Source organism: Pagrus pagrus (genome assembly GCF_965226575.1).
Source record: "Pagrus pagrus genome assembly, chromosome: 15".
Classification (NCBI taxonomy): Eukaryota; Metazoa; Chordata; class Actinopteri; order Spariformes; family Sparidae; genus Pagrus; species Pagrus pagrus.
In genome coordinates, this window is record NC_140199.1 from 23993837 (window position 1) to 24007405 (window position 13569).

At 42.4% G+C, this 13569-nt stretch overlaps 1 protein-coding gene across 3 annotated transcripts in view; it reads left to right on the plus strand.

Annotated features, from left to right (window-relative positions):
• LOC311270965 (E3 ubiquitin-protein ligase MARCHF8-like) overlaps positions 1 to 13569 on the plus strand; it is an 89879-nt gene that overhangs the window by 15043 nt on the left and 61267 nt on the right. For all 3 annotated transcript variants that reach the window (XM_084376253.1, XM_084376255.1, XM_084376254.1), the window contains exon 2: positions 7165 to 7361. In XM_084376253.1, the coding sequence (XP_084232379.1) occupies positions 7266 to 7361 (96 nt within the window). In that variant the 5' untranslated portion in view covers positions 7165 to 7265. The remainder of the gene's footprint in view (positions 1 to 7164; positions 7362 to 13569) is intronic.

Sequence of the window (13569 nt, forward strand, 5' to 3'; positions counted from 1 at the left end):
GCAGCTGAGAAAGAGTAAAGATCTTTTCAGTTAATGTTGGTAAATTCCCAGAGAATTTTGTCGGTGTGTGTGTGTGTAGAAAAAAGCAGCAGCTCTTGCGTTTTCCAGACCAACCAGCGCGTTCATCCCAGATGTCTCTGCAGAGCTCCCTCCACCAAGCACGCAATTAATCACATGCAAACTGGGACTCATTAGCATATAATCAAATGGGACAGCTAATGGAGGCATTATGTATGCAGCAAACTTAAATATCATAGGAGCTTTTGATTAATCCTGCATATAGGGTAAACAGGCATGGAGATATTTAGGAGGCAGAGGAGAGGCCGCAGTAATGCTCAGACAGAGCCGCTGCTGATAAATGATGCAGCAACATTTGAAATGACAATGAGCTAAAAAACATTATGATAATTTATTCCCGGTAGGTTATGAAAAAGTGTTCGAGTAATCACCAGTCTGCAGCGCAGGCCTGTGTGTTTGCATGCGTGTGTGTGGGACTACACAATGTCAGTGGCGGTTAAATTTTCGAACAGTTTGACATGAAATTTGTTCAACAATTCATCCAAACCTATGAAGAACTGCGGTGCCAGATTTGACGTGTTTCTATTCGTGTCCGTGTGTGTGTGAGGAAGTGAGCCGCAGCAGGCTTTATCGGAGGAGTCCATCAGGTTTTACTGACACCACGTTAATCCATGTGTGTATGTGTGTGTCTGTGTGTGTGTGTGTGTGAGTTCTGGCAGGGCATTAAGTCCTATCATCGCCGCCAACACGGCTATAGAATCTGTGCCATGATGAAATTAAAGCCCCCCCTTCTCGTCCCTGACTCGTACCTTTCAGCAGGGGCGCCGGTCCAACACACAGGCAGATCTGTCACATTTTCTTTCTATAAAATCCTTCTCATAAAATGATTCAGTGATGGAGTGACACATCCCTTGAGGGAACAGCAATCAAAGCAAGAAATTACATTTTCAAGCGTTGCACTGTACCTGCCAAATGATCGCTGAATACTTTCTGCACAAGTGAAATTTATGAGAACTTTCTTAATGAGGAACGCCACATACTCAGCTTAGCTACTACAGTCAATCAGAAGTTAATCTTCTCTCACAGTTTAAAATTATTCTCTAAAACTGTAATATCAGCATAAAGTCATAGATTAAGAGGCAGAACAAACTCTTCCTTTCAAAATGAGGCTACAAAATTCATGAATTTAAAGCACTGTGAATCCAAAATGTAGCTGTATTATCTGTTTAACTCAACATTTTTAAGACCCTTACTCTATCCAGTCTCTTTCATAAGCTGCCAATCCTCGAGGAAGACACCTCTTTAAATATAGACTATAGCAGTAGTACAGTAATGGTTGGATTGATTGATACACAGCCGAGTTTTTCTGCCTGGTTGCGCATCAGAAGCGAGGAACGGGCTCTCAGCCATATCTCAGGTCTGATCTGACAGCAGGGACACAGAGGGGCCTCTTGGCAAGCTGAATAACAGCAGAGCCCATCTGAGCAGAACATGGAGGAGACAGGACTGTGATTTACCTGGAGCAGGAGCAGAGAGGGGAGGAGAGGGAGAGGAGGACACAATTGTCTGTCTTTAAAATAGATGGACTTCAGTGTTATGAGCTACAGTAATGTTTTGATGACCTTGTCTCTCTGTGGGACCTGCTGTGAGAATATTTTTCACCATCACGGTATAAAAAATCCCATTATCCCCTTTTAAAGCCAGTTTTTCCCGTTTAATATATTTTGTTTGTAGGCTTTAAACACAACATTGACAGCTTATAAAGTGTATATATGGCGAGTGCATCAGAGGCTTATTTACAAATCCAGCAGACATGAAGCAATCATCATTCATTTGACAAATGTCAGTCTGATATTCACTGTCCTTTTAGCTCTGTTTTAGTCTCCTCCACCACCTCCTGAGGTGCTAAATGTTCCACTATGTTCACCAGCTAGCTGCTAACTGTGTCCGTCTGCTGTTTGATGCTGGGAAGGTAATGCACAGTAGCTTTACTGAGCGACGAGTGATTGTTTAATATGAAAATATTGATTTTTAATTATTAAAGTACAATGTTTACCAAAACTTTTTTTTTTTTAAGCTGCACCACTTTATCAAATGAAAATATTCTAGATGTCTCATTTTATACATCGCTGACTGCTGGTTCCCCCAGTTAGAGAAACAGTTTACCAATAAGAGCTCAGTAAGTGGCATTACGATCGCCCTAAAGCACATAACTTGTTAGCTACCTTGCTACATTTGTAAAAATAGCAGCAGAAAAAGGGCGATGTGTGAGACAGATGCAGCTGTACAAGTTGTTGTAAGGCGTCTTCAAGAAAAAAACAAACTCTGAAACTACTTCTTCAATGATTTGGCATTGCACTCCTATAACTCACAATAGACAGTTAAGAAATACAGTTCTTCCTCCTCAAAACTTGGTGTGTTACTCCAATGTAGCCTCGAGCCACTAGCCTCAAGCAGAGATGAGGAGTGGACTACAGAGGGCCTCCTCTTTCTTTAGTTGTTTTTTTTTTTTTCAAGCTTATAGTCTGAATCTGCCTCAAGTGAGGTCACTTCAGACAACTTTATCAGATTTCACAGATTTTACCTGACTTTTCATTGTGTAAATCAGAGTCAGTGTGCAGGTGGGGAGTACAACCACTCCCTTTAACATTGTTTTAAGTGAAGCATCCCTATCCACAGAGCCTGCACTGTATCTACCATATTGAAAATTAGACTGATGATGGTCAGTGGGTTTGAGGAGGTTAAATAATTATAAAAATGTTTAGTACCATGACCTCAATGAACACTGGTTAGATTACATCTGCAACTTATAATAAAAACTAATACTTCCTCATTTTGTTAGTTTTTAATTACAGTTTGCTTTGAATCTTTAATTTAGATAACAGTATTAAGCAATTAACATGATATGATCATGTCGCCACAATACAGTCAAAAAAATGATATTAACTCGTTTCTTATAACCAGTCAGATGTACATCCATTAATCCAAAGCTATCGTCCCCTTAACAGCTTAAACTGACCCCTGGAGCTGCTGCCATGGCAACAGGTCAGCATAAAAATTGGACCCACAGGAGGTCTGTGATTGGTTGGAGTGCTGCAGGATTTGTAGCTATTAATATTGTTGCAGTGAACTCTTTGACTGGCAGCCGGCCCAGAGGACACACACATGCACAACTGGAAATGGCCTGATCACACATCCAAGGGACCTTCTGACAGCTTGATTGACAGATTGAGTTTAGCCTTACTAATCCTAAAAATACTCATGCCGCAGCACTGAAATGAATGTTTACATACGTTGTATATGGTGAAAGCATAATCCTGAGTGTCTGTCTGGCACATCTCTCCCCATTAGTGCAACCTCTCAGCTAAACAACGGCTTGAAATACAGAGCCAATTAAGAGAGGAGTGGAGGGTTTTACTGCAGTTGTTGTTCTTCAGATGTATAGTAACGAGCTCTCTGGTGCAGCAGCGGGCCGTGCTGTGGCCGCAGTGATGAATGCTGCTGCAAAGCCACAGCTCTACGTACGGCGCACACAATACATGGCACGGACTATCTTGATTTGTTTTGTTCATCCCCTCTCATTTACTTCACCACATAGTCTCGGGAAATGACACAAGAATGGACGCTTTTTAATTAACCCAAACATTTGTGGAGCTTTAATGATGCCACCATGTGATGCCCTCAGGCGGGTAACATTGTGCCCTGACCCACGCTCATTTACTGTAACTCATTAGCCATGCACACAGTATGACTGCGCGTACTCTCTGCCCATCAAAGTGACCAGTATTCTCCTTCCATAGCTCACTAACTCAAAGCGAGGTCACATAATGGCTCATAATAAAGATAGAATTACCAAAAGGGATTAAATTACTGCACTGCTCTTGCCTTCAAGTCACTAAATCCACTTAACGTGTAACGAAATCAAGATGGATGACTTCGGAAGGAGGGAATCAAGGCCTGCAGAGGAAAGAGTTGAACGATTGGTGGCTGGATGTAACCAGGCCAATTTAGGTTTTTATTAATGGGTTCCTGTTTTTACATGCACAGCTACAGTAGCGTCATAACAGGCTTTTAAAAATGAAGCATAGAGGATCAGGTTTGGGTTGAACATCAGTCGAAAAAGCACGAGTCATCTGTTGCACCAGAAAAGAACTCCACCATCCTCAACCATCCTGACATCTAAGGGCACGCTGCGTCCTGGATTAGCTCGGTAAATCCAGCTCTGGATCAAATGTACCTGTTTTTCTTCATCTGTTTGACCTGCTGTGTAACTAAACAAGCAAATGGTGGGGTTTTACAGGGGTGTGAATCATCAGTTGAAGACAGAAAAGTCAGTCTTGAATGAAGTCTCTTTCTGAGCGCTCATTTTTTCCTCTTTGAAAATAATTTAAAAGAGCGCTTTATAATGTAAGTCCAAACTCTTAGAGGGACTTGCCGGGTGCTGCGATGTTCTGAGACTCACAAGCATTTTTCGAGGATTCAAGGATTTTTTTTTGCTTGTGCTGTTGAACCTGTGTTGTCGTTTGTAGTGGAGAGGGTAATGTTACGACCGGGATGAGTGCAGGGTTGAGTTGTTTTGGCCGGTAGTCTCAGACTTTCTGACCCCACTGTATGTGTTTTATGAATAACAGACCAAAAGTTTCAAGCAAACTCCTGCCCACTGTCTAATCTGCAAAAGTGTGCTTGCGACGTTCCAGTGCTAGACCTTCATCGCATGACATCTCATGTGGGGACTGTAATTGGTTGCCGGCTTGCAGCCACTTCATACTTGAGATGGCTTCTCATTATAACAAATTATTTTCCTGAAGAAGGTCTAGAGCTGAAAATGTTGCTAATAGATGTAATTTTGCAATTTAGAGTGTGTGGCCGTTGTGTGGCTGTTAGTGACGACATTTTTGTTCCTCTTCAGTTTAGAGCTTTACCGTCAGTTGTTACCAAAAACTTGAAGGCATCGTCATCAAGCAGAAGTTTTCTTACAAGTCATTATGTGTCACATTAAGTCTCGGATAACCAGTAGAAGTACAAATTGATTGTGATGCGAGCAAACATAAGGTTGGGACTAATGTTCTCAATGAATATTTAACTGTTCTATCTGTGCCGCTCCACTGTGTCCAGGACTGCTCTATAGTTTGTTAGTTTGTTGGAGAGATGTATTCCCTCCACCCTCTCTGGCACCGAGCTGAGGCTGCCAGCTGTTGCACAAGAAGATGATGTGACTGCTGACTGTGTGTGTTAGTGAGCCCATATGAGTGTAATCAGCGCTGCATCTTGATAAATACTTATCAGAGACAGTGTGGTGATGAACTGAAGTGGCATCTCTGGCTGTGCTGGTCTGTTTCCTCACTGATGAACCCTTGTGACAATCTCAGTCCAAACCCTTCACCACCACCAGCAGCACCACCCGCCCTCCCGTCATCAACCAAACGCTGGTTTCTGATTACTGGCATTTCACTGACCTCCCATCTGTCTGCTTGCTTTTTGGTTTCTTAATCCCGTCATTTTCATACCGGGGAGCTTGAGGGTTTGCTTGGGAAGCAGGGCTGCGTGCAAACGCACACACACAAGCGGCCTGGTGGTGAGAAGGAGCTAAAGCTTAATTGCAGTCAGTGGCGGTACAGATGGCTGCATTAACTGAAGTTAAAACGACCCATTTGTAAACCCTCTTGTGTAACTCCCCAGGACAGCCCCATGCTGCTGCTGCTGCTGACTTCATGACTCTGTCTGTCTCAATCTATCCAAGAACGACAGGCAACCACACGCACCACAGATCTCTCGTTTGTGGAAATCATGGCCCTGAATCTCCAGGTCTTTGGGAAAAAATGAATCCATCCATACACAGGATTACCTCTGTGGTGATTTATTACACACTTCTGGGATAACCTCTGTGATAATTTATTGCACTCTGCGCTTGAGCTATTCTGAGACAAACTTCTGCTCTCCTGTGGAAAATCACAAGGGACGACTGTGCTTTTGTATGTATTTTGTTGCAGTGAATTTTCTAATAAAGCTCGGCTGTCTCGTAACACCACCCCGAGCTCCCAGTCTAGATCGCTAGATGCCTGGCTAACTGAGCTAACCAGCTAACGGCAATTACAACTAGCGACCTTAGATAGTTAGCCAATTTTTACATTTTGCACCTTGAAAGTGTCCTTACCTGACATACATGCTGTTATTTATTGCAGCATAAACTCAGCTATAACTCTGATATGTCATTTTATTAATTTAACAGTAAGTATTAATCTGCAACTCAAAATACAAGAAAAATGACACAGGGCCAATTTAAAAGCTTTATTGATAAAAAATATAAAGCTTGATTTCACTATTTATACCGACAGATACAGTACAATACAAATCAAACTATAATAGAGTCTGTTTACACGTTAAGTCTACTCAATTTTGTACCTGTTTGCATTGAAAGTCTACATATGCCTGTGAAATCATACTGATGAGTATAAAGCTGTCAAGGCAGACACAAACCTTAAGTGATAATTACTCAAAGTGTTATGACAGAACAGCTCACGCTTGTAAAAGACATTGTTTTACTATTGATATAAATGAATATGGTAAAAAAAAAAAAAAAGGTAAAGAATTAAAACTGTAATGCAGTCTGTTTAAGTGATGTAAAGTGATTTTAATCTCGACTTGAATTTGATCTCTGTTGTCTATGTTTATGCCTACAACATTAAATCACAGTGAAAATTGTATTTCAAAAACATTTTTTCTGGTCGAAGGGAGATGTTGTGAGAACATCAGCACTCAAATAGTTTCCTCTACTTGATATATGAATACAGATATGCGACTATAAATAAAACCACTCAGTGTTTCCACCGATGAATAAACAGACTCTGGAGGTCGAGTTGCAGAGAGTCCTCATCAGAATCTAAATTGAGTCATTTTGGGTTCCTACTGAAAACATTTGAAGAAGCCTAGCAGCAGAGGAGGTCAGTCAAGTGATCAGCTGATGAGATGAAAACACAAAATGGACCTGTGTCACTTCAGTACTTTCATTTCTTGTTTTTTTTCTTGTAGATTTTATTGTGTATTCGGCCTCCTTCAGATGCAGCGATACAAAGTTTGTTTTTACACTGTATTCGTATCTGTTGTCTCGTTGCTAATCTCCAACTGTCCTCTGTGTGACCTCTGCAGGGCATTGCGGGCAGGGTGTCGTAGTTCAGACCATCATGCCCTTTGCTCCAGCAGTGGGACAGGAAGTGTGTGTGTGAGCTTCCCTGGTTGGCTCTGCTGGGATGAACATGCCACTGCACCAGATCTCTGTCATCCCCCGTGATGTCACCTCTTCGCGGGTGTCGGGCAGTGGGAAAGCGAAGGACAAAGACAAGCAGGTATGTGAACGCTTCGAAAGGCCCCATCAGGTCACAAGCTCTTCAGTGGTCGATCTATCTCCTGAAGGGTGTATTTCATATATATTTGGTTTGTGACTGAACACCTGCACAGGTCCTGGACAAAGAGGAAGTAGAGTGACATTATTATAGAGGGACAAAGTCAGCGGTGGGAGGAAGTTGGGCTGGATGGGTCAACACAACATCAGACTGCAGTTCGTTTCCTGTTTCCTACAAATGGTCAACATAGGTTTCTTTTTTATAACCATGACTGCAGTTGTTCCCGAACCTTAACCACACGGCTATTCTTGTAACCATGACGACAAAGGGAAATTCCAGTATTTTTAATCTGGGCCCTATGTTCACATATTTTAGAGTGTAAATGATTCACTTACCAAAACTTTTGGCAGCTGCAGCACGGCTGTATTGGCTGCAGTGTAATCCTAAAAGTGCTTGTTTCTGCCACTGACAGACTGACACTGTTACTGGAAGTGTCTGACAACATGACAGAAACTATTTTTTTTGTAACCAGAAACATCTCAGTCTCATTCAAGGGGAAGTCCTGCCCTGAAATCTTGCGCGAGGTGAGCTGTTGCAGGAAGACAACAGTGGGGAGTTGAGTTGGGAGAGGAGTTTAAAGTTTCCCTATTGGAAAGGCCAGGAAGAATTTATTTCTTAAGACATGGCTGACAACAATCTAGATGATGCAACAACTGTAAGAAGTCACCTTGAAAGATTTCAGAGCCAGACTCCTCCTTGAGTGAGACTTGTGTTTCTGCGAACAAAAAGCCTCCGTCCGTTCATCTCATTCTCATGAACACCATATCTCAAGAACGTCTTGAGGGAATTCCTTCTAATTTGGCACAAATGTCCATTGTGACTTCCTGCAGAAAATGATATGAGTTTGATTGCCAAAGGTTATGGACAACATGTTTTTGGACATTATTCAAGAATCCATTAACTAATTCTTACAAAAATATGGTCATAACTCAAGAGCAGAAGGGGAGATTGTGACTGTATGTCACATCTTGTCAGATGCTGAATTGGTGACACTAATCTCGGGTGCCCACGTGAAGCATCCACTTTTTTAGGATTTGCAGCTTCTTTGCCGCAACATCCATAATTGAAGCATTGTAGTCAGCCACGAGCTCATTGGTTTTCACTCACTGATGTTGAGCTTCAGGTGACTGTCGATGCACCGTGTGAAGAAGCTCCATCAGTCCTCTGTGAAAATAGTCTCCGAGTGTAGACAGCACGTTTCACAGATCATTTGAATCATACATGTGAGTATGGTGAACCCATTTATTAAATCCCTCCAAAGTCTTCACTACATGCATTATATGAGTCTGATTTTTGTCCGTTTCCAAAAGTAATGAAAATACACTATTCATGACGCTGTCTGCATACATTTAATAAAGCTGCTGATGGCTTATCTTCCCCCCTCAAGAATAAAAGGAATTGGCTGCCGTTCATATTTATACACTGTGAAAAATGATTCCCTCACTTTTTCCCATATCAAACAAAGCCTCAGTTGGGTTTTGTGACAGATTTTTTGTTTTACTGTTGTTTCAAATGCCACAGTGGACTGTTTATATATCGGCGCCACATTCAGTTATATTCTGCTTAATGTCACTCAAACACCCACAGAGGGAGAAATGTTTGCCAGATGCCTGAAAAACCTTACCGTGCCTGTTCTTTTTGTATTTATCGTGCCATTGTTTTTAAACTAGATTTGACGGCATGAAATTTGTATTTTTCTCCCAGGTAACAATTCTTTGAAAACAAAAGAAATAAAAGAAAATAAATAAAAGACAGCACTGAATGCATTGCAGAATGATTGGTGAAAATGACAATTAGATTTAGACACAAACAGAAAGAATTGCAATCGAAGTAAAAGACGGAGAAACCTACCCCAGGTGCCCTTTTTTCATTCATCAGAGAACAATCAGAAAGTTCATTTTTTTAAGGCCAGCGGTGTCAATCCTAACACTGCAACATAAAAAAACATGTCCCTCACAAACAAATTATTTCTGTGCTGCCCGTGGTTTGAACTTTGCATCAAATGAGGTTGGTAAAAGTCTGGTGTGCTTTTCCATTCTGTGCTCAGGACCGCCTGGAGGACATCTGGTTTTGCAATTTAGCAGTGGACTGTCTTTAAAGGTACCAGATAAAGAATTTGGTATCTTTTGAATAGTGTTTTGTAAATCACTGGCTACTGCAAATTTACAAAATGAATCCGTAAAATCACCAACTCTGAGCACTTTTGTTCATCCCTGCTGCTTTGTCAGGATAGTTACAGCTTTCACAAAACAATTTAATTGGAAACTTGATTGAAATCTGCCAAAATAAAGGCCTTTATAGAAATCTATGAGGTTACTGTTTATAAAGAATAATTAGAGGCCTGTTACCTTTCACATCACTATGAATGATCAGGAAAGTTGTTTTAATGTCCGAGGTTCTTATTAGTCTTGATTTTAAGTCATGACCAGTCCTCAATCCGACATGCAGCTTATCACTCTTCACTTTCTCTTCCCCCACTCTGTTCCACCATCAAACACCACTGTGAAGTGCTCTCAGTTGCTTTTTTTGAGCTCCGGAACAAAGCAAGGTGCTAAGTCAATATGTCCGCGGCCTGCCCTTTCTCCTCGGCCTCGTCGTCACAATAGATCCTGGGCGCTAAGTGCAGTTGCACAGGTGTTCTTAAGAGGCTTCTTCATGCTGCATATGGCGCTGCGTTTCATCCCTCCGTGTTGTACATGTGATAATACATACAAGCTGTAAACTGGCACTGTATTTTTACTTAACACACAAACACACCTCACTGAAGCTCAAAATCATGCCTCGTCATTGCAGAAGAGAAAGTAACTGGGAGTCATTCCAAAACTGGCTTCAGTCCAGTGAAATGAAGGCGTGAGTTTGTGCAGCGGAGATACCCGTTTGGACAATGCATTGTAACAGGATTAAGGTGTTTAAACTTCCCGAGCAGTCGTTGCAAGGTTACTCTTAGTCTGCTGGGAATAAAAGCTGAAACTGTAAGCTCTATAAAGCCTTGAGGGCATTTGGTCTCCCTGCCACCATGTTTGCTAACAGTGCAAAGATCCAACCAACTCAGCATCACTCTCTCCCCTCGGTCTGTCTCCCGCTGGCTGAGCCTCCGTCTTTTCCCCTGAGGAATAAGAGGGTAAACAGCAGCGACTCCCGTCCTTCCTGTGGAACCATCAGCGGAGCAGAGAAAGGAGAAACAGTGTGTAGGAAAAGAGAAGAGGGAAAACGGCGAGTGTTTACTTTGAATGCTGATCAGCTCGAGGTCCTGGAAGTGTGTGCGTGTGTGTGTGCGCGTGCGCGGAGTTTAGTCACAGAGCGCAGGCCCATCTGGCGCGCTTAGACAACACAACTGGTCTTTTTAGCGCCTCAAGAAAAAAAGCAGAACTTTCCTCTACTTAGAATTCAGAGTTAGTCAGCTGCTCCTTTCGAGAGCAACACATCTTTAACTGTTGCCGTCCCCTCTCTGCCCCCGCTCTCCTCCAGCCACACTCGAGTTCATTTGTCTTCCTCGAAATCCTCTTTGGTTTGTACTCGTGGGCACTTTGTTCGTGCTCTGCCGTCCGCTTGAGAATTCGTGTTTAGGTGGATGAATCAAGCTTTAAAAAAATGTTTAAAAAGAGGCTTTAAAAAGCTCTGAGTAATAGAGTTTTTATTTCGAGGGAAGTTTTTCAAAAAAGGAAAGTTCCTGACAGCTCTCAGCCTTGGGGAATAATACAGTCAGATTTATTTGAGTCTGGGGTTTTTGATAAGGTGTGCAGCAAATGGATTATGCATGAGTTGACAATAAAGTGAGCTCTGGCACAGTCTAGCAGGTGGGGAAGGGGAAAAATCAAGTCCAGTTGTGTATACGTGTTGAGCTGACAGTTTGTTTTGATGATTATCATCTCTTTAACCCGACGACGCTCGCTGGCGTTTTTACCGAAAAAACGGCTTCAGTGGCCACAGCTGTAGCTTTCATTTTCACACCCTCACATGTATTCACACCCACGCACAGGGCAGCACTCGCGCTAGTTATATATTTAGCAGTATATCTCTGTGACTGCGCACACACACTGAACCCTGTGATAGTCGATACCCGCCCTTTGGATGCCGCATGTATTTTTTATGAAAGCAGAGAGCGCTGGAAGCTTTGTCCTTCGTAAAGCGTGTGTCGGAGTCAAGGACAGAGAAAACTCCCAGCCTCTGCTCTGATGTTTGGTGGTTTGATAACAGCCGCACAGCTCCTGGGCACTGATGGAGATGAGCTTTGTAGAGACCGCTATCAAACACTGATGGTCACGGCAAAAACTCAACACAGCCTCCAGGCTGAAGGGGACTTTTAAGTGTGTCTGTTTTTGCTAATTTGATGAAAAATTTCTAGTATCGTAACATTTTTGTTCCTAGGATCGTGCTATCTCGCACATCTGGTGTAGCACTTTTAACTGAGATGGCAGGTAGCACGGCTGCCTGTTTGCACTCAGCGTCATTTAATCATTCAATTATTCTCCAAAAATTACTGTTTGATTAAAATGTGTTCAAATGTGTTTAAAAACTATCTGAAAATATGTGTCCTAGCCCCAAGGCAGAGGAGCATTTTCCAAACATTTGAGCATCTAAACTGTCCAAATCAGTCCCCTCCAGATTGTCATGCCCAGGGGCTTGCAAATGGAAATGCCATGATAATCACCCAGAAAGCCTTGGGGCTGCGTAAACCGGGCATGAAATGCTGAATTATCAGGAAGAGGAGTGTTTACTGTGTGTGACTCGAGTGTATAAACTCAAGGTGGTCACCTCTAGTCAGCTGCAGGGGATGTGATCGGTTTATTTTGCAGACTTTCAAGGTGTATGTACAAACAGATCTGTCACCAGCCATATTTATGTTTCCTCACACAGGCATAAATTATCTCCCTGTGACACACACATATAGTCTGTATGCCTATACTGCATACAGGTGTTAATCTAGGTGATATTCAGGTTACACAAACATACACAGGCACACAACCGTGCGTTCATCCCAGTGTCGATGTTCTGAGGCCAAACAGGTCCGCACAGCCCGCCTATGAAGCAGAAGCTGGAGAGAGAAGATAACACATAGGTGGAATGGGATTCTCTCTATTCTGGCAGAAGTTTTTTAAAAAGGTATGAACTTACTTTACATGTGCCACTCATGGAATTCAAGAAGATTTCACAAACTGCAAACATCCTGTCTTTTAGCTGCTGATATGCAGAAGATCATTACTGACTTTAAACTGGAGAAAGTTGAAGAGTAAATGTTTTTATGTGCATCTGTGGTGCTTCTGACTGCGGGTTGTAGGCAGTAGGGCTGAACTTGAGTCCAAATCCTGAAGATGTTTGATTTACAATGCAAATTCTCCCATATTGAAGCTGAAACCATTCAATGTTTCACATATTTGTTCATACTTTTATTTTGGTGGTCTACTAGAGAATATTTACATACTTGAATGTTTTGAATGTGTTGAAAACAAACAAACAAAGCCCTGAGAGTTTCTGCCTGAAACACTCAGGGCTGCTCCGATTGGTCAGCTCAGCCACACCTGAGCCTGCACAGCTAGCAACAACAGAGCAGCTGTACTTAATAATAAATAAATGCTAATTCTTACGTGCAAAACAAGCCACTAGGCATAAATTATGCGAATGTGTGACATAGTGATGTAGTGTGACATCACAAAGTCACGGAACTGAAGGTTGAACTGCTAACGAGGCGTTTCAGGCGCAGTGTTTTCTGTGGGAGAGAGGAGCTTCTGCTGGTGCGAACTTTTACATGCACAAGAACCGATATAAAACACTTACAGGAAAGGACAGAAGCGAAAAAGCATAACAGGTCTGCTATAAACAGCTGAGTGTTTGATTTATCCACCGATCATTTTAGCACTAACTTGCAGGATTCACTTCCCACTGAAGCCACTTCTGTTATTTTTCCGCCTCGTGTCTCCCTCCGTCTCACTACTCGACTCCTTCTTTCTGGAAACACTCATTCGAGGACGTGTGCTCAGGTTGCAGGTACACACATGCCAGCAGCTGGTGTTGTTAGTCGGCCCGTCTGTGCAGAACTTGCGCGAGTCTCCCGGAGGGACCCGGCTGTGCTGAAGCCACTTGAGGTTGAAGTGCTAAAAAACATAATTAAATGTGGAAGAACCGACATGACAGCCGGGGCCTTCAAGGGCCT